The 25,976-nt window shown below is 50.5% G+C and overlaps 1 protein-coding gene across 1 annotated transcript in view; it reads left to right on the top strand.

The window, feature by feature from the left end:
- The window catches only part of INPP4A (inositol polyphosphate-4-phosphatase type I A), a 124,872-nt gene extending 100,980 nt beyond the window's left edge, over positions 1-23,892 (top strand). The window contains 9 exon segments of the mRNA XM_047745038.1: positions 2,549-2,581; positions 6,416-6,588; positions 7,593-7,716; positions 8,649-8,775; positions 9,084-9,224; positions 11,661-11,758; positions 15,498-15,610; positions 18,678-18,832; positions 23,033-23,892. Of these exon segments, the coding sequence (XP_047600994.1) occupies positions 2,549-2,581; positions 6,416-6,588; positions 7,593-7,716; positions 8,649-8,775; positions 9,084-9,224; positions 11,661-11,758; positions 15,498-15,610; positions 18,678-18,832; positions 23,033-23,213 (1,145 nt within the window). The 3' untranslated portion in view covers positions 23,214-23,892.
- The last annotated feature ends 2,084 nt before the right edge of the window (positions 23,893-25,976 follow it).

The following is a 25,976-nucleotide window of genomic DNA, read 5'->3' as shown; positions in this document are numbered from 1 at the left end:
CCTTCCATCTGTGAAGGACTGTAGTTTAAGTTCCCCAAACCTGTGACTGGTTTCATGGAGCTGTTTTGTCCTGTTTGTCTTCTCATTTTTTTAATGTAAATTGTGTTTGTTTGTTTTTTTTTTAATCTGAAAGCTCATTGCTCATTTCTCTTCAATATTGTCTTGCTTGTAATTTTAAAATTTTTCTGCAGATATAAAAAGAGTAATTTATTGGGCTTTAAAAAAATGCCAGAGAGAGTTTTTTTAATCAGATATTCTGTTATATTCATAAGTTAAATGTCACTTTGCTTCTAGGCAACATCCTGTATTGGTCAAATGTAGACAATTTAAATTCAGCCTTCAAGTTATTTAAATGAGCATTTATTTATGGTATTTAGGGTATGGCTTATGTTTGCCATGCAAATCAGTTCTGTTGTGGTCATGGGAATATGAAGCATACGTTTGAGAGAGTCTAACTTGGCTGATCAGTACTCAAAGAAATGTATGAAACCGTATGCCACTAAATTAACTGTGGATGATCCTTAATTTAAAAATTGTGAGCATAGCTAGGAAGCCGTTCAGAGCTGGATGTGATCAGGAGGATCAGAAAGAAGGAGACTGGAGACTGCAAGCTCTTTACCTAGTCTCTTACCGTCAAGGGCCAGAGCTCAGCTCTGGCATGACTTTCCATACCATCTAGCTTCCTGGGCCAGTTGTTTTAGCCTAATGAACAGGTTGTGTTCACACCAGCTTACCATACACAAAGAACTTTGTGCCTCTTCGAGAGGCATCATGACTTTTCATTCTAGCTATATACACTGTGCTAGGTCTTTGGTGTCCATCTTCTGCTCAGGAGCTCCCCTGCCTTCTAGCTTGCTCTCCCACAGGACTCAGAGTCTTGCCTGGCAGACACTCACCACTGCGGGACCCATTGACAAGTCCCTGCCAGCTGGAACCACAGAGGCTCTGGGAGCCTTTCCTTCCTTCTCCCGCTTTCCGCACAAGTCACGAGTGCCCCACACCCCATCTGGTGGCATTCATGACCTGGCTATGCACGCACTCATCCTCTCCTCATCTCTGAAGAGCCATTCAGACAAACTTCAGACCAGGTTGTTTTAACCTGAGACCTGGGGGTTCACCCCAGGTTCGTATGCCCCCTGAGATTATGTGCTAAGATGAGAGGAGGTATACAGAGGTCATCAAATCTCAGGGGACTCCATGGCCTCAGAGAAGGTACAAGCCACTGGTCCAAGAGTACCAAAGGAGACCCCCACCCACCCCACACACATATTCCCTGCTTTGATTGAGAGATTGAATTTACCCAGCTGAGTTTAACCGTCAGTGCCTTTTCAGGGATGCTCACAACCATTTGGGATCTTCACAGATGATCATGAAAACAGGCCCCTCGACCTTCCTCCTCCCTCAGACTCAGAATTTTGGAGGAAAGGTTATGGGGAGGCAGAAATCTGGGTTTTTGTTTGTTTGTTTCTCAAGACCTGGGGTAATTCTGATTAGTTGGACAGAGGTCTAAGAATCACTGCCCTGTATCACTGCACACCGCTGTGGATTTTTCTCTTTGTTAGGGAGCCAGTCTCAGCATATTTAGGGCCTAATGAAGAGGCTGAAGTTTTAAGCTTACAGGGGCCTTTTCATTTGCTCTGTTCTGTCCCCTTTGCCAGTGGGAGAAGTCACTGCCAAAGATAACTAGAGAGGAAGGATCCCTTGCCCCCTCCACCTCTGGGCAATCCAGTTTGTAAACATCTCTATTCAGCCGGTTCCAGCTATTTTGGGGGGCTCTGAAACTACCCGTTTCAGTATCCTGCAGACATAAAATGACCCCTTTTCAGACTTGTTTTCCTCCAGATGGCACACCCAGTTAACCAAGGAATTTTAGAGTTGTTAAGGGAAATATAAATAGAAATGAGTACTTCACTTGCTGAAATGGGAGTAGCGTAGTGCAATTGAATTAAAATTGGCATTCTTTGAGTGACCTGGAGGGACATTGTAATTCTAGACTTCTCCCAGATCATAAAAGTTTTCAATTTGATTGAAATTTCTAAGATTGGCATAGATGTAGGGTGGTATATTGGTTTCATCACGGGATCCTCACCTTTGGGTCTCAGCATGTGAGTCTGCAGCCCGGGTTCCGCTCGCAAGGCAGGGCCACGGGCTCTGATCAGTTTGCTGGTCAGTCTCTCTCATTACAAGTGTGCTTCCAGATGCTGGGAGACGACTTGTGCTCCGCCACATGCAATGTGATCAATGAGGGCACTGAATCACATTGTAGTATGTGAGTTTGCTTACCTCAAGAGTCTTAGCAACATGAGTGAACAAGTCAGTGAGTCGGTCAGTGTTTACCACCAAGAGGGCTCGGCTGCCTGAGAGCAGCCGGGTGCCTGCGTGGGACTTCTCAGGGAAGAGGCGGGCAGGCCTGCCTCTGACCTCTTCTCTGCTCATTTGAGCCACCTTATGGCCGGCTGCCGACGCAGTCGCTGTAAGCGCTGAGTTGTTCATGTTTGAACTTTGTGCTGCTCCTTAATCATCCATGTCGCCCTCCATTTCTGTGCAGATTGCAGCCCCCCTCCTGACGAGTCCAGCCCAGGTACGTGGTTTCCATTCAAGGCTTCTGCAGATGGCTTTTTTAATCCTCAGGTAGTGTTTGTAGTGGAATTATCCAAGATTGCCTGTGCTTCCAGAGTTAGGAAAATATTTCAGGAGTTTCTTCCTTTGAGGCAGTTAGCAACGTCTCTTAGGTCTGGTGAGGAACCAGTTGGGTTGGGGATGGTGGCCTGAAGTAGTCTACCACAGGTACTTTCCTTGCTTGCCCATCCTAAAACCTTTTCAGACGATTCATGTCCATGGGTGCGTTGGACTTCCTGATACGGAGCAGTGCGTCTTTGTAAACAACACTTCCTGTGATTGCACCTGAACATGTGAGCCTTACATGGAGGGGCTGTAGCCACCCAAATGCAGCATTCGCAATCACACAACATCCTCTCTTCTGAGTCTGGGTGCAGCTTAGAGTTCTTGGGCATTGCTAACAGGTTCAGTTGGAGATAGTGCTAAAAATGGAATCTCCCTGCTGCCCGTGTATGTAGGAGTCAGTGGCTATGGCTCTAGTTCAGGGGTTGGCCACCTCCAACTCTGAGCTAAGTCCTGTCCACCGCCTCCTCTTGTAAATTATATCTTATTGGCAATCACGTCCACTCATTCACGTGCTGTCTCTGGCTGCTTTTGTGGGGCAACACCAGAGTCAAGCAGTTGTGACAAGGATTCCATCATCCTCAAAGCCTAAAATATTTACTATGTAGCCTTTTTACAGAGAAAGGGTGCCGACCCCTGCTCTAGTTCATGTTGAGTTTCCTGGTCGTGGCTTGTGGGTTCCCCAGAGTGAGCATGAGACCCCCAAATATATGCTTTTGCTTACGCCCCCCCCAAATCAACTACCCAATCAGTCTGATGATTGGAACATTGCATATTTCTGAATGAATATAAATGTGAGGTAGCCAGACACCTATTTTATATCTAGAATGCAGTAAACCAGTGCTGTGGGGATTTACCAAACTTTCCCTGTCAGTGTAAACCCTCTCGGCTCGTGTAACGCCCATGAATTTTAGTCCAGCCACGTCATTTCTAGAAGCACCAGTGGGTTGTCCTCAGTTAATATCAGTGGACTAAAATGGTCCCCTGCCAAGAGTTCCTTTGGCTTTTCCTGGAGAGCTATATTTTATCTCAGTCAACACACACACACACACACACACACACACACACACACACATTTTTTTTCTCTCAGTCTTTCTCCCTCCCTCCCCTGTTAATGAGGGGGGAAGAGCAGAGTATGGATTTGAAAAAGTCCTTCGGAGTTACCCAAAGTAGCATGTGTGGTCCATGGATTGGCCACCAGTTGTCAAGCATTGACAGATTAGCAGCTAGACAAGGAACTTGCCCCCAAAAGTGAATCAGCCACATCACTAAGGATGCTGTTTAGTTGAGCTGCGTTTTGTTTTGTTTTTTCATAATAAGACTTTCTTGACAAAGGGAGCAGAATATGACCCTTTTATCAAATCTAGCTTCCCAATATCTTTACTCAGCTAGGTCCTGGAAATCTCATTTCTGTCTCTGAAAATCATTTTGTCTGGAAACTTCTAAATGTTTTTCTTCATATTAACCCCCAAATATATTTCCACCCCCCAATCCTGCTGTCTATTTGGCAGAAGCAGTCTGACACAATAGAAATAACATAGAGTTTAAAGTTAGACACATAGAAATGCTCATTCTTTTTGTGTGTCTGGGAAGACACTTAACCTCTCTGAGCTATTTTCTTACCGATATTAATAATTCTCTCTCTGTGGATTAAATGAGAAAATAGTTGCAAATAGTTGCACATGCACGGTGGTTGGTACTCTTCTTGAACTCAGGAGTCATCCAGATATGTTGAAGCCCTTCTCTGGGCACATGGCAGATGGGTCTCCCACCCAGACCCACATCTTTTCTCCAGGACAAGCTCTTAGCACTTTTTAGCCATTCTTCCTTTACTCCCAATTTTTTTCAGGGTTTTTTCTTTTTTTTTCCCCTAATGGAAAAAAAAAACAAGTCATATTTAAATGGATTTTTTTTTTTTTTTTTTGAAAGAGAAGTAGGTAAAGTAAAAAAGTATTGCATGGAGAAGATTTGCTTAGTCATCAAAGACCACTTGTACTTTCTGAACATTTTCAGATTAAAATGCATATTAATTACATATGTACTGATATACATGCATGTTAAGTGGAAAAGCAAAGCAAAATTGCCAACACTTGCTTTATGAGCATTTACTTCTTAGTTAATGACTAACTTAATTAATGAAACGCCGGTTATTTGGCTATTAAAACTAAGCTGCCATTGGTCTTTTTTAATACTTGCTGCTGAATAAAACTTACATGTGTGAACAGAGTTCTTCTCTGAGATTTTTTAGAGGAAGAAAGAGATTGGGTGTCACCTAGCAGAGCTCTTCCATTTTCCCAGAAAAGGACCTGTATGGCCAAGGAGTCAAGAGACCTGTCCGTGGCCACCACTGTTTAGCAGCAACAGGGACCCGAGACTCATATTGTCCACTCCTCAGTCCAGTGTCCTATGTCACCATGACTTCTTTGCTAAGACCTTCCTGCTGCAGACTTTCTAAATTTAAGCTGCAGACTTTTCTAAATTTTTTTTTTTTTTTTTTTTTTGCATCACAGACACAAATCGTTGTCCACACACTGTGAGAGCATTTCCAAATTTTGAGTGGCTGCATATACTTGAAAATCTGCATTAACCAAACATCGAGTATTAGGTCCTTTTGCAACTTTTAGGCCTTTCTCTAAATATGTTTCTCAATGAAGTGCTACTTACATAGTTTGAGAGGAGTGGAGCCCATCTCCCTTCTCTGTGGCTCTTCAATTCTGTTTATCTAAGACTGAGCTTACCCTCTGGTGGCCATACCGCCCACCTGGCCTGTGGCCTCTCCCTGGTGCAGTGATGTCTGTGGGTGTTCTGTGACATGCACCCCTTCCTAAGGGCCGTGTGCTCTCGAGGCTCCACTCCCTGCCCATGGCACATTTGCTGCACCTGGGGGGCTCAGTCAGTAGTGGTGGCTAAATGCCTATTTCTGGGCTTGGTGAGCCATTATAAATAGAACTGATGAGTGCATGTCTTCTCTCTTTTAAATACCTTCTTAAATAGGAAGGCAAAAAAGAGCCAAAGCCCAAAATACCTTTAACTCTGTTTTTCCACCCCGGGGGTTCTAGTTTTAAAAATTGTTTTGGTACGGGATCACAATTTCCTAGTATCCCTAAAAGAAAACTAAACCAGAAATAGAGGGCACCAGGCAGGAAGGTCAGGGGTGGTGAAGAATGTGAGAGCAGAAACGGGGGATATTCTGAGAGCTGAAAACCTGGGACACCGAGTGGGACAGCCTTTCCTCCAGACGTGGGAAGTGAGCCACACACAGCCGCACAAGGATAGAGGTGTCCTTTGCTCGAAAAGGATGGGGGCCTCTGCATTAATAGCCAAGGCAAGAGAAGCAGGATGATAGGTCACTTCTTGGGGGCCATTCTCTCCCTGGGTGATGGAACAGTAGTGACTTGCAGTTGACTCACAGAGGCTTTTTTTGTCATTTTCCTTAAACATTTATGAGTACTGTCCCCGGTAGGTGAGGGAGACCAGGCCTACCTCAGTGGTCCCTAGGAGGTCTGTTGCTTATTTACTGGAAAAGCTTCAAGCCAGAATGTTGGAGACCGGGGTGGTTCCAGGCAGAACTCGGTGCCAGTCCTGGGCCAGAGCTTGAGCCAAGCAGAGTTGCAGAGGGGGTGGGGAGGGGGAAGGCGGGGGGCACGGGGCATTTGGGGCACATAACTTGCTGAACTTCTAGAACCTGACTCTTAACGGTCTTCCTTCTCAAACGACTCCTTCTGGTGCCTAGGAGAATGGAGCGAGGCTCTTTACCCCCTGCTGACCACCCTCACAGACTGCGTGGCCATGATGAGCGACAAGGCCAAGAAGGCGATGGTGTTCCTGCTTATGCAGGACAGCGCCCCCACCATAGCCACGTACCTGAGTCTGCAGTACCGCCGCGATGTGGTCTTCTGCCAGACGGTAAGCCCCGGGAGTGGTGCGCAGGAGCCCGCAGGCTCCTCGGCCCTCAGAAAATAGTCTTGGGAGATCCTTCTCACTTCACGTTGAAAAAAACCAAGGATGGCCAACACTTTCTCCAGCCTGTGGCTCTTAAGTTTCTTTAATAGGTCTAGATTTCAACCCGGAGGGAGCAATCCTACTTGAGAAGTATATGTTTAAGAGAAAGCCTGAGTCCACGCTTCTCCCTGAGGAGGCGGCGGGCACTGGTGGCTTGTGCGCATGCTCTGCTCCTGCCGGAGGCGTGTGGGGTTCTGGCCGGCCCAGGCCTCATGGCCACCTTTCTTTCCAGGAAGGAGTTTAGTGAGGGAGAGAGGGATGTTGCTGTCAGTGCGTCTGTGCCTTAGTTCTGCTGCTTGTGCACAGCTATTGTAGTGATTTGGGAGAATGGAAGAACTTAAGTGAATGTCACAAGTTTAGCAAGTGCCAGTTATCCCATTAGCAATGTGAACAGTGACAGAGGGTCAGGTTGGCTCTCTGAGGTTCTGGCGGCCCATCCCCTCAGAAAATCTCCCCCTGAGGTAACTTGCAGGGTGACCGTGTTCTCTCGCACTTCTGTTCTTTGTTGTGGTCTCTTCAGTTTCCAGCCAGAGCTGGTCTGGATCTGTGAGTATATAGGCCCTATTCACTGTGAGGAATGAATTCTGGGCTTCTAGAAGGTTCTAGCCCAGGAGTAAGCCCAGGCAAGTTGGCTTGGAAGCTGAGCCAAAACCAAACTGGCCTTTGGGAGCAACAGGAGCAGCAAGTATAGAGTGCTGCACAGCCTCCCGTGGCTGTGCCCTGCATGGCCTCAGAGCCAAGCACCCCCCACACCCCAGACGGAGGAGGGGGAAAGGATGCTGCTGCAGCCCAGCCAGAGCAGCAGAAGCAGAGAAGCTCAGGGCCAAGGGCACGGCACAGGCTGGGGACCACTTCGTGAGGCGGTGTCTGCCCCCCGACAACAGCCCCGCCTCGTGTCTCCCCCACAGCTGACTGCTCTCATCTGCGGCTTCATCATCAAGCTGAGGAACTGCCTGCATGACGACGGCTTCCTGCGGCAGCTCTACACCATCGGGCTGCTGGCCCAGTTCGAGAGCCTGCTTAGCACCTACGGTGAGCCCCCAGGGGTGCCCGGGAGCAACTCGGACGTGCGTGAGGCCCATTCTTCCTTCCTGAATGTTTTTCTGATGACGCACACAGCTCATGCTGATTAAAATAAAGCCAGACATCATCACTGTATGTCAGGACCAAGCAAAAGTCCTGCATAGTTACACACATACCGCTTCGTTTGTTTTCTTGGTGGTGGTTGTTAGAATCAAAGATCTTTCTAATTGAGGAGGGATGATAATTATTTAAGTGGTAATTTCTGGTGAGGCACGTGGGCTGTTTCTGAATTAATCTTAAGAAAACACTACTGCCGTATGTCTTGGTCCGCGAGTGTTGGTGGCTTGTGAGCCCATTTCTGCAGCCACTACCTTGTTAGAAGGGATGGTTCTGGGTCAAAGGGTAGGAATATTTTAAAATTTAAAAATAGATATTTTCAAATTGACCTCAAAAAAAGACTCTCTTCTTTCTACTTTCATTTTCTGTTTATTTCTTCTGAGAGGGTAAAAATAGGTAATTTTTTTTAGAAGTATTTGTCCATCTTTGGAGTTACAAGACATCAAATAAGTGCCAAGCCCCACAGAGTAGAAGGATCTGGCTACATGGTGCTCTGTGGCTGTCTGTCCACTTCCAAAGTGCCAGCTCTGCCTCCTGAGCTTCTGTGCATGTGGTTTGCCAACCCACACTGTCCGGCCCCAGGAGAGGGTCAGGAACGTGGTGCATGTCTCCACCAGTGGCATTGATGAGCGTGGCCATGGGGTTTCAGTAGCAGCAATTCCCATGGAGAAGTGAGTCTGCTGGTGGAGTGGCCCCCTCTGGTCACAGCCACACCTGATCCTGTCACCTGCCATCTGTAACCAGCTCTGTGGTCATGCTGAGCCCATGGGAAGAGTGGCAGGTCCCCTCTCCCTGACAGCCTTGTGTCCCTCTTTTGCATCCAGGTGAGGAGCTGGCCATGCTGGAGGACATGAGCCTTGGAATCATGGACCTGAGGAACGTGACCTTCAAAGTCACTCAGGCCACTTCTAATGCATCGACTGACATGCTGCCTGTCATCACGGGAAATCGGTAGAAAGATTTTTTTCTAATCCTCAGAACTAGCACTGTGTTTTAATTTATGTTCTTTCCATGTGACGTGCTTTTCGTTTTTGTTTTGTTGTGTCTCATTCAGTTAAAGACATGGATCATAGTCTCCTACATTAATTTTGCAGACCTTTAAAGGCTCACGACCAGCTCTTGGGAAGCAACTGAGCCAGACAGCCCAGTAGGCACTCATGTCGAGGCCAGCTCCGTTTTCCTCTTCTCCCTCACCTCTGCTCCTGCCTCTCCCTCGTCACAGCCCTCACCCGCCCTCTGCCTGTCTTCCTGTTTTGCAGGGATGGCTTTAACGTGCGGATCCCTCTGCCGGGCCCGCTGTTCGATGCCCTGCCTCGGGAGATCCAGAGCGGCATGCTGCTGCGGGTGCAACCCGTCCTCTTCAATGTGGGGATCAATGAGCAGCAGACGCTGGCCGAGAGGTGCGGGCCCGGCTCTCACAGGGCCTGGGGTGGGTGGAGTGGTCACTGACGTGAGATAGAAAATGGCCTCTTTAGGCTCTGAGTGCTGCAGAGACTCTGCCGGCCCCCCTTCCTTCAGCCGGCATTCTTGAAAGGCCGCCATACACCCAGCCATGTGTATGGTTCTGGGGACACAAAGATGGGTCAGATGTGGTCTGTATAGGAGAGGTCTATATAGGGCAGGTAGGAGAGAGATGGGGGCACAAGGATGAAGATGAATGCAGGGAGTGGGGGTCCTGATGGGAGACCCAGGAAGAGGTCTGGGAGGGCTTCCTGGAAGAGATGATGGCTAAATTGAGTTTTGAAGAGTAAGTAGGAGTTAGATGAGGAGGTGGAGGAAAGACTTAGCATCTCAGGCCAAAAAAGCCTGAGCAAAGGCAGGTGCGGAGAAACCGTGTGGGACTGGAAGCCAAGGCCCCAGGCTGGGATGGGCAGTGGTGAGATTGAGGGGCCTATATACCAGGTGAGAGGCTTGCCTTGATTTTCCAAAGGCCTGTGTCTTATAAACTCCCTCCAGGTTCCCTTTCGGACAGTAGAGAGGAGTCACATGTGCCCGTGTTCACAAGCGTGTGTGTGCATGTGTGTGTGTTGGAGAGGAGGAAGGTTTGGGCATGTGTAATGACCTTCCACTAGTATGTGAAAACCTTTCCTGTCATCATTATATTCATGCGGCATATGCGTTTTAGCATAAAAAGGTATTTAATGGTACTTGATGTGAAGGGAATTTGGTCTCTAGGGTGATGTGCTCTCTTCCTTTTGGACCTCTGGAACCCAGTGGTCAATACCTATACTCCGGAGTCAACTGATACTGACTGCTGGGTTCCAGAGGCCCAAAAGGAAGAGCGCACATCACCCTAGAGACCAAATTCCCTTCACAGCAAGTACCATTAAATATGTCAGTTGATTGCGGAGTATAGGGTCACCCCCACTTAGCGATGTGGTAGGGCTGGTGGGAGACATCGAAGAGGTTTGAGTAGGGCAGGATACAGTCACATCTACAGTTTAAGTGGATCACTTGCTGGTCACATGCCAAAAAGCTTTGAGGCGGACAAGTATGATGAGGTTGTTGGAAAGGGTCCAGACCAGAGGCGGTGAGCTGGATCAGGCAGGGGTAGTACAGATGGAGAAGGGACAGACTGAAGGGCTGTTTCAGTGGTGAAATGGAAGGTTTGGTCTTCTGCTGGGCAGGGTGGGATAGAGATGGTGAAGAGGATAATAGACATAGGCCTTCAGGGCGGTAGAGAGTGTGTGTTGGCACCCACTGAGCCCAAGAACCAGGAGAAGGGTCATGCTCAGGGACAGATGGAGGCTGGCTTAGGCTGGTGCCTCCAGCCCAGGAAGCAGAGACCACTAAGGCAAGAGCAGAGCTGGAGGAGCCCACATCATGGAGAGTGGACAGCATCAGGACGCTGGCAGGGGTTGTCCCAGCGAGGGCACTGATGCTCCCTGCGTCCGGCAGCTGCTGTTCCTGGTGACTGCAGGAGCAGTTTCTGGAAAGGGCGGAGGCAAGACCACGTTGCAGTAAGCAGAGGGGCAGGTGGAGGAGGGTAAGACAGACAGTAGGCTACGGGGAAGACTTGGCGAGTGCCGGGTCTTTGCTCATTCATCTGCTTTTGGGATATTGTCCCCTCAGCTCATAAATAAACCAGCTCACTGTGTCCCAGGACAGGCCCTGAGGGAGCAGGTGCCTAGGGGAAAAGCCATTGCAGGTATCGGGGTGGATGGGGCTGTAATGGACATGCAGGAGGGAGTCTTGCCTGCTGAAGGATGATGTGGAACCACAAAGAGGCTAATGTGCTTGGAGGTTGCTCAGTGGGGCAGTAGTGGAGCTGGACTAGGCATCCAGGCCTAATGACCACCTTGCATGCCCACCTCCGGCCTATCCTGGCTACCTGGGAGGTGCGCACAGGGTGAGCCTGCGTGGCGAGAAGCATGCTAGGGCCTCACACATGGCCCGGGAGGATCAGCTAGTCACGTGTGGTTGTTCAGCTGACACAGTGACTTCCGCTTCGAGTACAGGACTGGGTCCTCACCCCCAGCCAAAGCCCCATTGCTGTCCCCTCTCGTAAGCAGCTCCAGAATGGGAGGACACAGGGCCTCTCTGTGAGCAGCCGTGAGAGGGCTTTCTACGCATGCCACACGAGGGCCTGGGACGGTGGAGTTTCAGTCAGCTTTGAGGCACAACCCTAACAAATGTGCATGGTTCCCACTAATGAAATGGATTTGAACAAGTCACCTACTGGGTAGCAATGGCCTGATGCTTGGGAGGAGGGATGTGACTTAGAGTTTAGCTGGGTGCTGACACTCAAGAGACTCAACACCGTTAGCTTCAGTGCAGTTAAGCCCATGTGGGAAGGAAGACCATTAACTTATGGTGTCCCCATCTGACCTCCAAAGGTTTGGAGATACGTCTTTACAAGAAGTTATCAATGTGGAAAGTTTGGTGCGGTTAAACTCCTACTTTGAGCAGTTTAAGGAAGTTTTGCCTGAGGATTGTAAGTATTTCTCTACTCTTGGTAGGTTTCTTTTTCACCTGTCATCTGTCTTTTGTCACTTTGGGTGTCAGAGCCTTTCCTGCCACTCAGGCTGTCTGCTCACCCATCCAGATGCTCCCCCCACATGCATGATTACAGCTTTGCTTCCCTGCCCTACCTCCTCCCCCACTCCCCCCCGCCCCCCAGCAGCCTATTCACCTGCTTGGACTCTGCCTGGTTTGAGGCCCCAACCAGAGATGGTTCCCTCAGGCTGTCGCCCTTGCTGATTCTTCTCTGGCTGGTTGTCTTGCCACCTGGATATGGCGTGGCTTTCCCACAAGCTGTCCCAGACACTGGTGTTGACTAATGGCAGTGGCCTATGTTGTGCTCCTGTTGTAGAACAGGTGGGATCAGAGAGGCAAGGCCCCACTCGGCTGCACGCTGGGGTGAGCTCCCCGTGCACCTACTTCTGTGGCATGTCAAGTGAGATGCTGGGCAGACACTTAGTGCTGTGTGGGTGTCCCCAGAGGCAGGAGAGAGTGACAGCAGCCATCACTCTGCTAACAGCCTTCTCTGAGCCCCGGGACTCAGGCAGGGGCGCTGGGCTCACCATACTATCTGTACATGGGGAAGTCTCTCCTGATTTCATACTTACTGAGCACCTGCCCCAGGTAAAGCGCCATGGGACCCAGTGAAGAGTGAGACTAGACCCTGCCTGGTTAGGAATGGGCCCCACCTCTCTGTGCTGGCACTGCCCTAGCCATGAGCAAAGGAGGCAGACTCGGTCCCTGGGTAACACCAGTGTCCTTCAAGGGGGATTCCTGAGGGGGAAGATGGGGAAAGGCTACATTCGCATTCCCCGGTCACTGATGTGCCTGGTGCCCTGCCATGTTCTGTGCACATTTCTGCCCTGACTCGCCACGACAGTGCCACGACACAGGCATCAGTATTGGTTGCATGGAAGGGTTGGCCTGGCTCTGAGGCTCAGGACTTAGACAGTTGACAGAGGTGTCCCTATTAGGAGACGCTGTGTTGCAGGGCACCTTGGGCCGGGCTGGGGAGTTGATGTTAGTTTAGTTCTAGCAGGGAAGCAGTGTGGGGAAAGCCTTCAGGGATTCATCTGGAATCAGCAAGAGTATGCTGTTTAGCTTGGAGGAGGGGTGCAGGCTGCTGTGCACAGCGCCTTCTTCTCCCTTCGAGTTTGACCTGGGAGTATGGGTAGACAGGATAGGCATGAGGGGGAGTTGCTCTGGGAGCATGCGGCCTCGCAGTTGCATGAGACAGTGCTGGGGACGAGAGAGCTGTAGGCAGATGGTGGAGGGACACAGGGCCTGTGCTGGTCACGGCCACATGAGCAGGCAGCCTGCTGATGGGCAGGGGGGCAGGGCTGGAGGGTGAGGAGAGCAGCCCAGGCACCAATGGCCTTGTGATATGGGCCACGGGTGAGGCTGGGTGGGGCACATGTGTCGCTACCGTGGTCAGCGGCACAGGTGACATGGGGCTGTCTTATAGCTGAGATCACTGTGTGCGAGGGGAAGGGGCTGAGGACAGGGTCTCTGGGGAAGAGCCCTGTGTGGAGGTGGCTTGAGAAGAAAGGGCTCAGCAGACATGTGGGAGAGAGTCCTTGCAGGCAATAGAGCAGTAGTGTTACCTGGGTGCCTAGCGGGAGTGAGGGAAGGAGTCCTTGGTGACTTCTGAGGCATAATCAGTGTGGCGAGGGCTGCAGCCAGCGCAAGTAAGTAACAAAATGACACTGCCTTGATGGGCCAGTCTATCCCAGAACTCAGTAGAGACGTGAGATCGGAGGATGGGCAGCGGGGGGAAGGAGCTAGAGGAACCCTAACTGTGAGATGCAGGAGCAGCTGAGGACTACAGACCAGGGGCGCTGTGGAGAGGGGGACACACAGGATGCTCCCGGCAGGTGGCCTCAGTCTGCCCAGGGAACCGCAGAGGTGCCGGTACTGACCACACACTGGAACTCACTGGGGAGCCTGGGCCGTTCTGCCTGGGCCCCACCCCAGAGTGGTGGGCATCGGGAGTTCCAGAAACTCCCCAGGTGTCGAGGGTTGAAAGCCATAAGTGAAAGGGTCCCCTGACACTTCAGCTGCAGGTCACCAATACCCGGGCTCTTGGGAACTCCCCAGGTATTGAGGTGTCCTCACATGCTTTAGCAGTGAGCGTAGTTGAAAGTGACAGATTTGTCAAATCCTTGCATGTGCTAAGCTGTCTACATACTTGACCTGGATTATCTAATGTGATCCTCACAGCAGCCTTGGTGGGGTGGTGGGCCTGGTTTCACACCATTTGACATTTGAGGACACAGAGGCAGGAGGGCGAGTCCCCGAGGGAAGGAGCCCAGGCTGACTGCCACCAGCACCCACCTTCCAAGTGCTGCAGGGGTCAGGGACAGTGGAGTGCCCAAGCTCAGACTGGAGGTTTAGAGTCTTCTGCAGGGCTGGACCCCTGGCCAGGGCACCACGAGGGGGAGCAGGGAGGAGGGACAGAGGCCATGTGGAGGACAGATGAGTGGGCATAGTGAGACATGTGGTCAGAAAATGGGAGTTCTGTGCTCAGTGTCTTGGAGGGCAGCTTCTTTTCAGTGATGTGAGACACCAGGAGATCTGGCTGGTGACGAAGGGCACAGAAGGGTGTGGCCCATAGGACAAAAGCAGGCCAGGCGTGGGCCTCTCCAGGTTGGACCAGTACCACTGGATCACAACCTAGGAAGCCGGGGGAGCAGCAGCCCATTGCACCTTCAGCCCGAGGAGAATCGGGGCTCTGTGAGGCCGAAGAAATGGGGCGCAGCTAATGATACCCCCAGAGTCTGCTCGGTTCATCAGTGGGCAGGTGTGCACTGACTGGGGCTGTAGGGGTGGCAAGGGAGAAGCTGCAGCCGATCTGGGGAAGTAACATGCCATGTCTCCTCCAGGAGACGTGCAGGCCTCCTCCAGGCTCCAAAGCTTCTTTCACAGAGTGAGCCCTCATGAGGAGAGCCCTCCTTTCCACGTCTGTTTCTGGCCCAGTCCCCTGATCAGCACAGTGCCAGACTCATATCATGTGCATGCAGTAATTAGCATAAGATCCTGGGTACACAGTGGTGAGCTTGTGTTGGAAGCTCTCTGTGCAGCTGGATCCCAGAACTCCCTGTGTTCGGTTTTAATTTGGGGATTTGGGCACCATAGCTTCTTTTCTTAGACATGACCTGGAGACTTTTCTCTTTCTCTCTGATGATCCTGGGGTTTGAAAATCCCAGGTTTCTTAGGTTAAGTTATCAGACTCATCTTCTAGTTCATGGGGTCCCTGAAGGGCTGGAGACTGTCGCAGTGGCAGAGGGAGGCTCTCCGAGAGAATGGGTCACTTCAGGTCCATGGGAGGAGGCCGTACTGCCACCCCTAGGGGTGGCCAAGCCCATTCTGTAGTCAAGACCCATTGCCCTAAGCATCCTCCTGCCTGCGGAGGCTCTGAAGACCAGATGGGTCTTCCTAACTTCCTCCCGCCCTTGTGACCCTCTATATGTGCTTCGACCCCTTGGGAGAGCTGAAAGAAGATGAGTTTGCCCTTGGCAGGTGGGACTGAAGTGGCCATGAAAGTGATTTAAGTGCTTCCCGTGTGGGTAGCCAGGACCGGTCCCTAAGCACACCCTCTTCTTGCATAAGTCACCGAAGCTTCCAGCTTGGTCAGGTGGCTGTGCCACAGCGACCTCTGTGGGCTGCGGGCCTGGGTACCCTGCCTGCTCTTACAGACTCCTCCTGTCTTGCAGGCCTACCTCGATCTCGGAGCCAGACATGCCTGCCAGAGCTGCTGCGTTTTCTGGGCCAGAACGTACATGCCAGGAAGAATAAGAACGTCGACATTCTCTGGCAAGCCGCTGAGGTAGTACCCTCGTTATACTGAGGAAAAGAATGGGATTGTGGTACTTGCTGCCAATAATCGTAATTATGATAATAAATCGGAATCTCAGCCAGTAGTGGAGAGAGCAAATTTCTCCCTGTGGACACAGAAGAAAGTCATGGAATATGTCGAGAACTCTGGAGGATACTGAAAGGTGCCTATGAGTTCATTACTTTAGGGCTGCCTGAATTCCAGTGAGCTAGGCACAGACCCTATTCCCTGGGGCATTTAATAAGCAGGCTGATGACAGTTGTCACCTCTAGAAGCCTGGGCAATCGACACCAGCTACAACGCACTGCCTTCTGCATCTTTTTTTTTTTTTTTTAACTTATTTATTTGACAAACAGAGATCACAAGTAGGCAGAGAGGCAGGCAGAGAGAGAGGAGGAAGCAGGCTCCCTGCTGAGCAGAGAGCCCAATACGGGGCTCGATCCCAGGACTCTGGGATCATGACCTGAGCCGAAGGCAGAGGCTTTAACCCACTGAGCCACCCAGGCGCCCCTGCATCTTTTAATAGCTTCAGAGATAGACCATGGGGACCCTTGCAGTCTCTTTACACAGTATTTTTTTTTTTACATTGTAGCTCAAATCTCCTCTTTTCCCAAGTTCTTCCAGTATTTTCTCATAAATGTTCCTGTGGAGTTCCAGAGCTAGCCATTCACTCACCTCTGTCGAGGGGTGACCTTAACCAGTCTCCATGGCAGCACCGTGTCCTGTCCAGCGTGGGGACTCGTACACGTAGCCTCAGGAGCACGAGTGATCCCCAGATGGCATTCCAGCTCCTGGCCCAGCCTGAGCACAGGGGAGGGATGGATGTCCGCTCTGCCCCTGGAGGAGGCGGACATACCACACAGCCCATTCACGCCTGGTTCCCCCCAGTTCACAGAACCTAAGAAGCTGTTGGGAGGGCTGTCTTCCCACTCCCCCCCTCATGGCTTTCCTGGGCTACTCATTCTAGAGCTTTCCTGTTCTCCTCATCAAGAAGGTGTTCCTGTCCACCTCATGTCTCTTCCACTGCAGCAGTGAGCTAGCTGGTCATGGTGCTTGGCTGCTGTTCCGGAGACCCTGTATTTGAGGGCCTGTCTTCATGGAACCCTGTCTTTGAACATCCCCCTCTTTGCACCTCTCAAGGCCTCCCATCCCCAGTTTGACCAGAGCTGCCCTCCTTTTCTGGATTTACTTCTTTTCATTTCTGTGTATAAAGAATGGGTTCCTGGCTAAACAGTTAAGATATTGTTGGTGAGGTCTAGGCCCTCATTTCGTGGATGGGGAGACTGGCCAGAGCTCCAGAGCTGGCTCCTGGCCTCCTGGAGGCTGGAGGCCTGCGCCTGGCACACAGACGGCCCCCTCATGCAGGAATGCACCTCTGGTCACCCCTGCCTGCCTTCTGGAGTCTCATGTTCTGGATATACCATCTGTACATGTGGATGTCCTTTGAACCTATCTGTGGTTCTAGTTTGTGCCATGTGTCTGGGTCATGAACTCTGCTGCTTGGAGAATTCGGTGAGCAGGTGCACATTCAGCCTCCCATCATTTGGATTGTATCGCTCATCACCAAGCTTAGGGGTTTGCTTAGTGTCTTTCTTTTTTTTCTTTCCTTTTAAAATTTTTTTGTCTGTTCTCAAAAGAAGCCTGTCTTCTTCTGATGGTCTTGGCTGAACTTGTTTGGGCCTTTTCTCTTTCATCTTTCTCTAGACACCGTGCTTAGGACTGCACTGTGCCCTCTACCTACCTAGTGGTATTCCTGGCAGTGGCTGCATGTTCTTGGCTTTGCTGGCCTGGGAAGCAGGCATGGGACCACCTCCAGGGCACTGCAGTGGATCAGATATTTCTTCGGAGTGCGACAGGCTACTGGAGCTCACTGTCATCTAGTTTTGATTTTTCACAAAATACCAGTATTGTTCTCAAGGTGTGGTACCTGGTACAGGTCCATAATCCCTCATCTGAAGCTCTGTGGGTAGATGTTTTGGAATTCACAGATTTCCATATTTTAGAAAGGTGATTTGGTATACAGTTGGTGCACATATGTGTAACACTGTGCACATCACCTCTTTGATGTGATACCCACATACGAGTGACGATCCCCAGGGGAGTCTCGGGCAGCGCTCTGGAACCAAACTCATTAATATCGCCTTATTAAAAAATATGAATGTTTATACAGAATGGGATAAATGAAGATCATGAGTAGCCTCACATCAACTTCTATCTGGTTGGACTGCCAAATGAAGCTGCTGTAAACTTAAAAATCTTTTATTTTAGGGCTTTCTCCTCTTGGAGACTGTGTACCTAGAATTATATCTAGTGGTACAAAGAAAATGCCCCAAATGTCCTTACTGTGGGGACAGAAGGTGCCCTGCATGGCTTTTCCTCAGCCTGGAGGCCGCCACACTCTGAGCTCCCCACTTGTGAAGGGGAGAGTGCACTGACCCCTGCCCGGCCCTGAGTGAGGTAGAGGATGGTAGAGGGCCTGTGGGGCCTGACCATCAAGAGGTGGCTGAGGGGAAGCTCTTCTGAGGTATTTCCATCTGTGCAGATGCAGAGGAGAGCAGAGACAGCAGGTCTGTGCTACGCCTTCCAGAAAGGCCTCGAGACTCGGCCAGGGGTGGGGCATACTGGGAGCTGCTCTGACCTCCATAGCTGGGCTTTGCTGCCCTCCTCTGCCCAGGGCCTGCAGCATAGGTCTGACCGTGATGAAATGGCCTGGGCACGGTCTGGAAGAGGGCAGCTGGTACAGTCGGCGCACAGATGGTGATGCCCCAAAAAAGAAGGGGGAGGCTAGGCCTGGAAGGAACAGCCTCTGGGGGGAGTCACATGAGGGAGGGGGACAAAGTCACTGGGGACAGAGGGGGTCCCACAGGCAGTGACCTCATTTCTGATGCTGGTTCTGGCCGGACGTGAAGTTGGGGAGCAGAAGTGATGGGAACGCTGGCCCTGGGAGTTGGCCTGGCCACGTGCCACCGCTGACTGTCCAGAGCCCGTGTCCCGTGCAACGCATCTTTCCATTCTGTGGCATCTGTCCCTCCAAGCACAGCCTGCGTTCCTGTTGCAGGTCTGCCGCCGCCTTAACGGGGTCCGGTTCACCAGCTGCAAGAGCGCCAAGGACCGCACGGCCATGTCAGTGACGCTGGAGCAGTGCCTGATCCTGCAGCACGAGCACGGCATGGCCCCACAGGTGTTCACCCAGGCCCTGGAGTGCATGCGCAGGTGAGTCCCGCTGCCCAGGCCGCCCATCCTGCCTGCCCCAGGCTCCGTGTAAACTGCAGATGAGCCGGTCCCGCTGGGCGCCCCCGGCCCTGGGCCCCTTGACTCCCAGCGGCACGCTGTGGTTTGACTTTGGAAAATTCTCTGACGTCTGCCAAGTCAAACTGTCGGCGGTCTCAAATTGAGACCGTGTTCTCTTTTAAGTCTGGGGGACAGGAGAGCCAGCAGTCTCTAATGAGCAGGGCTGCTCTGAAAGCAGGTGCCCTCAGGGCAAGCTTAGGAGTCAGGGCGTGGCCCAGGGAAATCCAGTGTGGCTGCCTTCGAGTCCTTGGGCATGAGGCTGGCCCTCAGCCCCCTGCCTTGCTGCCAGTGGGAGTGAGGGCCAGGCCTTCCTCAGCAGGCACCTGCTGTTTCCAATATGCGCATTAGCTCCTCGCAAACTTGAGCGAAGAAAGTGCATCTGCAGGTTGCACCGGTTTGCTCCGCTTCTTCTCTAGCCGTCGACACAGTTTGCTTTTCTTAGCAAAGTGTCAAATGAGTGTCTTATAGTAACAGCAGCAGTCCCCCACCTGTCCGTGTGCCGTGGCGACCTCACCCTAATGATGTTCTGATTCTGAGGCAGCAGGCGTGTTTGCAGAATGAAACCTGGGACTAAAAACTGTCTACTGTTGACCGATGCCTTGTTTCAAGCGTTGCTGGGGAGCACCTTACCTCACATACCAAAAGAAAGGATAAGAAACCTGGTTTTCCCGTCTCCTTCAATGTAGCCACCAATGCTGTCAAAGTCTCGTTTCCGACGGTCACTCCTACTGAATGTTCTGTATCATTTGTCCTCTCACCAAATTCTTTAAAGCGTTTGATTCTCTTATCCTTTCTGTATGTTTCTGCCGTTTGACCTTCTCACAATGACCCACAAAAGTGATGCCTGAGCTCCTGCCTCTTGATAATAGCATTTTGTAGGAATGGAAGTATGTTGTCCCTGTTCTGTCTTTTCCACATTCATCCAAACCCCTATCTGTGACCCTGGGGCTTTGATTCACGCACGGATGGAGAGTTCTCCACCCTCCCTGGGCTGGGCCTCAGGGAGGCAATGGAGACTCTCTAGACACCTGCCCAGGCATCCTTAGCCAACCTGTCCTCACAGCCTGTCCTTCAGGCTCAGTGTCCCTGATGCCATGAGGGAGGCAGGGCCTGGGCTTCCAGGCATGCACGTCTGTACCCTGTGAGCTTCAAGGTGCTACGAGGGGCCATCTTGGTGAGACGCAGGCCTCCGTTAGAGAAGAAACATGAAAAGTAGAAGGAGGCAGAGATACCTGTTGTTGGAGCGAAGATTAGGATAAGGTACACTCAGACCAGGCCCTGAGTCAGGTGTACAGTCCATGTGTAGACAGTTGTCCCGTCCTGGCTTCTGGAACTAATGCGATTGAGACAAACAATTCATTCTGCCTGCATCTGAGCACAGAGGTCTTAGGTGACCTGGGAGAACAGGGCTCCTTAGAAAGACACCGGGGCAGCTGCATCTACCGGCCTGTGGCCTGTCTCAGGGCTGTGTGGGCAGTACCCACACATGCACAGATTAGCTGCTGTGGTTTTCAAAACACTCCACACTTGCTCACCTAAGAAACTGATACTCCTTATAGCAAAATTTTAAAATATGAATAAGCCCCTATACCATTTTTTCTCATACCCCCACCTCAGAATCCTCCGTCTTCCTTCTGTTGACAAGCAGCCGTGCTTGTGTTGATGCCTCCTCTTTCAGCTGTAGATACGTACATACAAGCACATGGGTGTGAGTGCAGTTAACACACACGCCAGATTGCCAGGCCCTGAATCACTCACACAGCACACCCGTGCGTGAACAGACGCAGCTCTGTGTGCAGTTATGCCTGTTGTTTGAGCCTACTTTTTTCACTTAGCTTTCTTGGGAGCATTTTTTTCAGGTTAATAAGTAGAGACCTTATGATTTTGAGCACACCGTAGTGATTCAGTTTGCTGCCATTGACTGTCTAAGCTGAAGGTGTTTTTCTGCACCTCAGACAGGGGGTGGGGTGTCCCTGTGTATGCTCCTGGCCTTTGTAGGGTTTCTAATACAAATCATCACACTCTCACCCCCTGTCCCAAGTGCCTGCTTGTCCACTCTCCGGGTACTGTCGTGCCTGTCACTCATCGGTGCGCTTCCAAGTCTGTAAAGTCAGTGTTGCTTTCCTGGGTCACAGGTGAGGACCCCACAGTCTTGCCTAGGGCACGACCTTCCTCCCTGGGCCTCCCTCGGCCTCTCTAAACCTCCCCCCTCCATCTCCATTTAACGGAAGTCTTTTTAAAGTGTCCTGTTTGTTTTTCTGATTTTTCTTAAGTTTCTGCAATAAACATGTAATCTTATTTAACTGATCATGTCGGATATTATGACACAAGAACCAAGCTCGATCACGGCCCTGCACCCGCTCCCGGAACCCAGTAGTTCCAGCAGCCGGGGCTCTGTGCTCACTGCCGCCTTTCAGCCTGGCCGCGTTGCAGTTCAGGCTGTCACGCGTGTGGTTGTTTTAAGGTGATTTTCTGAACTCTTCCCTATGGGGGGAAGACATGCATTTGTCTATAGACAGCAAGCCTGAGGTGGCTGGGTCACTAGCCAGGATTTCTGGCTGTAGCGTGGCCAGGACCTGTGGCTCAGCCGGGAGCCCTAAGGAGGCAGCAGAAAATACTGGGCCATGCCTTGAGTGGAAGAATGCATTTTGGTTCTCTTGCTTTCTCGCTTGCGTCTTACCAGATGGAAGAGTAGAGCATGCAGGCAAGGGTGCAGGGGGGAGAGAGGGGGTGGGGTAGGGGGCAAAGCTGACACTCTGGCCTTGTTTCTCCCGGAGGCCCAGGATGAGCAGTGGCCAGGGCTGTGCCAGGAAATGCTTAACAACCAGCTCCCCGCTTCCACCACAGCCAAAAACAGCCCTGATCTATAGTGTTCGCGTAAATACTCCCACTAGGGCTTATTTCCAGCTACCGGTGTGATGTCACAGAACGTGGAGCTGGGGAAGGATGCATACACCCGGCTCCTGCAAGCCATCACAGCCAATGCCAGCTCACCGCTCGTGCTGCCTCTCTGTCCCCGACCCAGGGACTGAAACGCTCACAGAGTGGGTCTTCCTAAGTAGCCACAGTGACACCACCTTTGCCCCCTGAGACTGCCCTGGCTGGGAAAGTGTCCCCAGTCTGAACGGCACATCACGGCAGGGCCATTCCAGGGCTTCCGAGCTCCTCTGGGAAAGCACAGGAGAAGTCTGCTTGAGCAAGGACCTCAAGCCACTCTTCTCTGGGTGGACCCTCAGAGGTCACATGTGGCGTCCTGGCATCCCTGCTGCGTCTGTGGCAGTGTCACCACTTTAGTGGATGTTCGTAGAGGCTATGGCTCCAGAGTATATATTTTATATATATGTATATATGTATATATATATTGCACCTCAGTGTATATTTTTCTGGGGCACCAAAAGGGGGAAACGCTCAGATTTCTGATGTGAGCTTGGTTGGCTTCTGTGGTTGGGGATCAGCCTGTAGAACAGTGACTTGAACTTTCGGGGACACGGGCGGCTCATGCTCAGCCACTGCTCAGCCTAACCGCCAGGGCGAGCCTGGGGAGGGCTCAGACTGGTACTTGAGGTAAATGGTCGTTGTTTGAATGGTTCATCAAGAGGCAGCTTTGGCAAAGTCGTTCACACCTCCCCACCCCCCCACCCCCCACCCCCGCTCAGGCATCTGTGAGAAGGTCAAACCACCCCTCCCAATGGTTCTTCATGTTCAGCTTTTGCTTCTTGAAACCCATGTCTTGGCAGCATGTGAGAGCATGGCAGGGCAGCATGGAGTTGTGCTTGGCCAGCCGAGAGAGCGCGAACATGGAAAACCATTTAGTCAACCTACATGTGTTTGTTTTCGGTAGACAACAGTATTTTTTCTTATTTTCACTTCTCTTTCTCTCCTTTCTTCTTGTGACTGTGCTGGTTTTGTTTTGGTACCCCTTCCACACCCTTTTCTGCACATCATCTTTTCTTTCTCTTGTGGCTCCATCCCTTTTTTTTTGTTTGTTTGTTTTAACTCTTACTGTTTGGTTTTCCTCTTTTTTCCATACTTTTGATACAATCCATTGCATGTGTCCTCCCCCACCCTTTATTTCCTTTGCCTTTTTCTTTTCCTTTCTCCCAAACTTTTTCCTTTTCACAGCATTGGAACACGGGAGGTAGTCACCCAGAAGAACTTGAGCGGCCTGGTGCCCATCCGAGACTTAAGACTAGACCCCAGCCTCCTCTGTTCCATCCCTTTGTTAGCCCTGAGCCCCAATTTACTGATTGTGTGGCTCTTCCTCAGCATAGCATACCTGGTGACCAAATTGCGTTGCAAATGAGTACAATTGCGAAAAGCAGTACTAAGTCACAAGAAAAACAAAAGTGCCAGAGTATGTCCAGCCACCTGTGTACCTGACTGGACAGAAGGAATGTGTCAGAGCGTGGTCTGCCGAGAAATATTTCATGCCTTACAGTTTGACGTTTTGTTGTTCTGAACTGTAAATACCTGCCAAATTATCTCACCGAGAGGACTCGTGCGTTTAAATGCCATCGAGTTTTCAGTGCTTGTAACACGTCCTTACAGTGCCCTGTCACTGCACTGTTTAGCTGGCCTGGAGTTAACTTGTACCAAATCTCTCACCTTCTGATGTAAAACTATTTATTACCTGTATATCTCCTGTGCCCTGTTTCTGAGAGAAGGGCCTCTGTCTGAAGAGAATTTGTATATTTGATACTATTCTTTAATGTACCGCTAACCTTTCCTTTCCTTCTGAAGAGAAACAAAAATGATAGTTAGATGCATTATAACTGACCTATCTAGATCCACCTATTTAATAGGACGTGTACTTTCTGCTTTCATTTCAAAGCATAGTCCCTGAACTTACAGTAGCAAACACTTTGCAGAATCGTAACATTCCTCGCTTGTGTTTATAATTTCCGGTTTGAGATACCCCAAAGCTGTGACCGAGTTGCCCGTTGTACCCAGTCAGGCACATTAAAGTAACATACTGCATGTGACTTTCAACTTACTCTTTGAAATCTTTAAGGATCACTAGACTGGTTACAGGAATTAGTGCAGATAAGAACAAAAGGCTGTTAAAGTTAAATACATTTATTTTTCATGAAGCAGTAGGTTTCACTTTAAAAAAATCAAATGTGGTTAATAATGGTAATTAAAAAAAAAAAAAGTTCCAAAATAGAAGCCTAACCTTTGGCCACTTGGGGTAGATGGGAATGTGAGAAAGAAGGAGTTGCTTGGGTTTATGCTATTAGCACTCTTTGTGTAACATGGAAATGCCCAGGAAACAAGGTGGTTCGTAACCTTAACTTTCACATTTGGCAGAGGAGTCGTTCAATGTCTGTAAAGGTAACAGAATAAATTAGGGAGAAATTCCATGGATTCTGTATAAGAACTGCTCTGTGGCTTCTCTGTTTTCTAGTTCAGACTATGCCATATTCTGTTTTCGCTTGTCAGCCGGTTCCCCATACACTGGACTGTATGAAAGTAGATTTCTTTTTACCAGTCTAGAAAAATTAGAGTGAATTTAAAGAAGCTGTCTTTTCCAGAAACTTTACACCCATGCATACACACAAACCCAGTCCACCACAAAATCTGCCCCCTCACTTCCCTCTCCCAGGATGTCAGAACTTACTCGGGGACTTCTCTCGTTTGGCATCGGTTCTGAGTCTGCGTTCTAGGAATGGTAGATGCGGTTGGCGACGGATGATAAATACTAGACTCAGGTTTTAAATCCTGAAACTGTCCTTCTCACACCCCGGGGAGGCCCTTCTTTCCTAGACCCCCCGAGCACTGCAGGAGCCTTCGGGCAGAGTTCCTACCTATAGGGGGAAGCCAGTCTTCTCACGAGTGCCATGTGGCCACTCTGTCTTTTCCAGAACAACTGAGGTGGCCGTACTGGGGCATAATTCCTGACACTCCTCACTGGGGAGTCTCACCGGATGCCAAGTGACAAGTGGTGTTAAGTTGTAGCAACACAACACTAGTCACTGATCCGTGATTCTTTGAGAGGTATGTTCACCTCCTGCCTCCTTCAAATTAAAGTGTGCGTCAGCACTCCAAGATTTGAAAGAGAGAAAGTAGAGTTCACAGGCCCTTTCAGCTCCAGTTCCACATCTTCCCAGTCCCTGCTCTGGTTCAGGTGCTCCTGATGCCTCACGGCGGTGACATGGCCTGTGCCCATCTCCAGGCCTGGCAGAGACTATGCACCCACGAGGGAGGCCCTTCTGACTACAGATAGCGCCCCCTCCGCTCCCTGGGCCTTTGGGTGCTCCCCTGCCACTCCCCAGAGACTCCTCCCAGGATCCCCCCACCCAGCAAAGGGAGGCCATAGCCAGCTAGAGAGGCCCTTCTCAGCCTGTTCCTCGCTGCTGTGGTGCCAGCCAGACCTTCCTGCCCTGTGTAGATTTGGCTGCCAGGTTGACAGAAATAAATTGGAAAGGAGAGAAGATAAGGTTCTTTGTTTTTCTCTTCAGGGGCTGAGCCAAAAGGCCATACATTCTAGCTGTCTCCTGTCATGAAGGCTAGCACAAGAAAGAACACCAGGAGATCAGCCTAGGCTCTGAATTATTGTTGCCATCTTTCTTCAGAACTCTGAGGAAAAAGACTCATTGTGCTCACCCTTTGTGCTGAGTTTTAGCATCACTGAGGCTCTCTGCTTAGGAAATCAGACTAAATATAGATCTGAAAATCTTTTCTGCTTCAGTGAAAAATAGACTGGATGAAACAAACATGGGAAGATGATTCACAAGAGGGCCCGGGCAGGACATTGTCATTGGCCACCAACCCTAGGTACTCAGGATCACTAGACCCCAGTGCATCTAGACGAGTTCTAAAGTGGAAGATCCACACCTGACAGGGAGAACCAGAGGAGTCCCCCAAATTAGTTGTCATCTGGGTTTCTGTTCCAATTTCTCATTCAAAAAATGGATACCTTGAAAAGAAAGAATTTACTTAGGGAAGAAAAAACAATGGTGGAGCTTTGAAATAGTAAAATCCCTCTTTCTAAAATCTATCCAAGACCTTTTCAGTGTCTGCTGTTGGCCCCTAAGAACGGTGCTGCCGATGTGATGGGTGAAAGTGT

The sequence above is a fragment of the Lutra lutra genome, chromosome 9 (genome assembly GCF_902655055.1).
Source record: "Lutra lutra chromosome 9, mLutLut1.2, whole genome shotgun sequence".
NCBI classification, from domain to species: Eukaryota; Metazoa; Chordata; class Mammalia; order Carnivora; family Mustelidae; genus Lutra; species Lutra lutra.
This window is presented reverse-complemented; position numbering and strand designations above follow the sequence as displayed.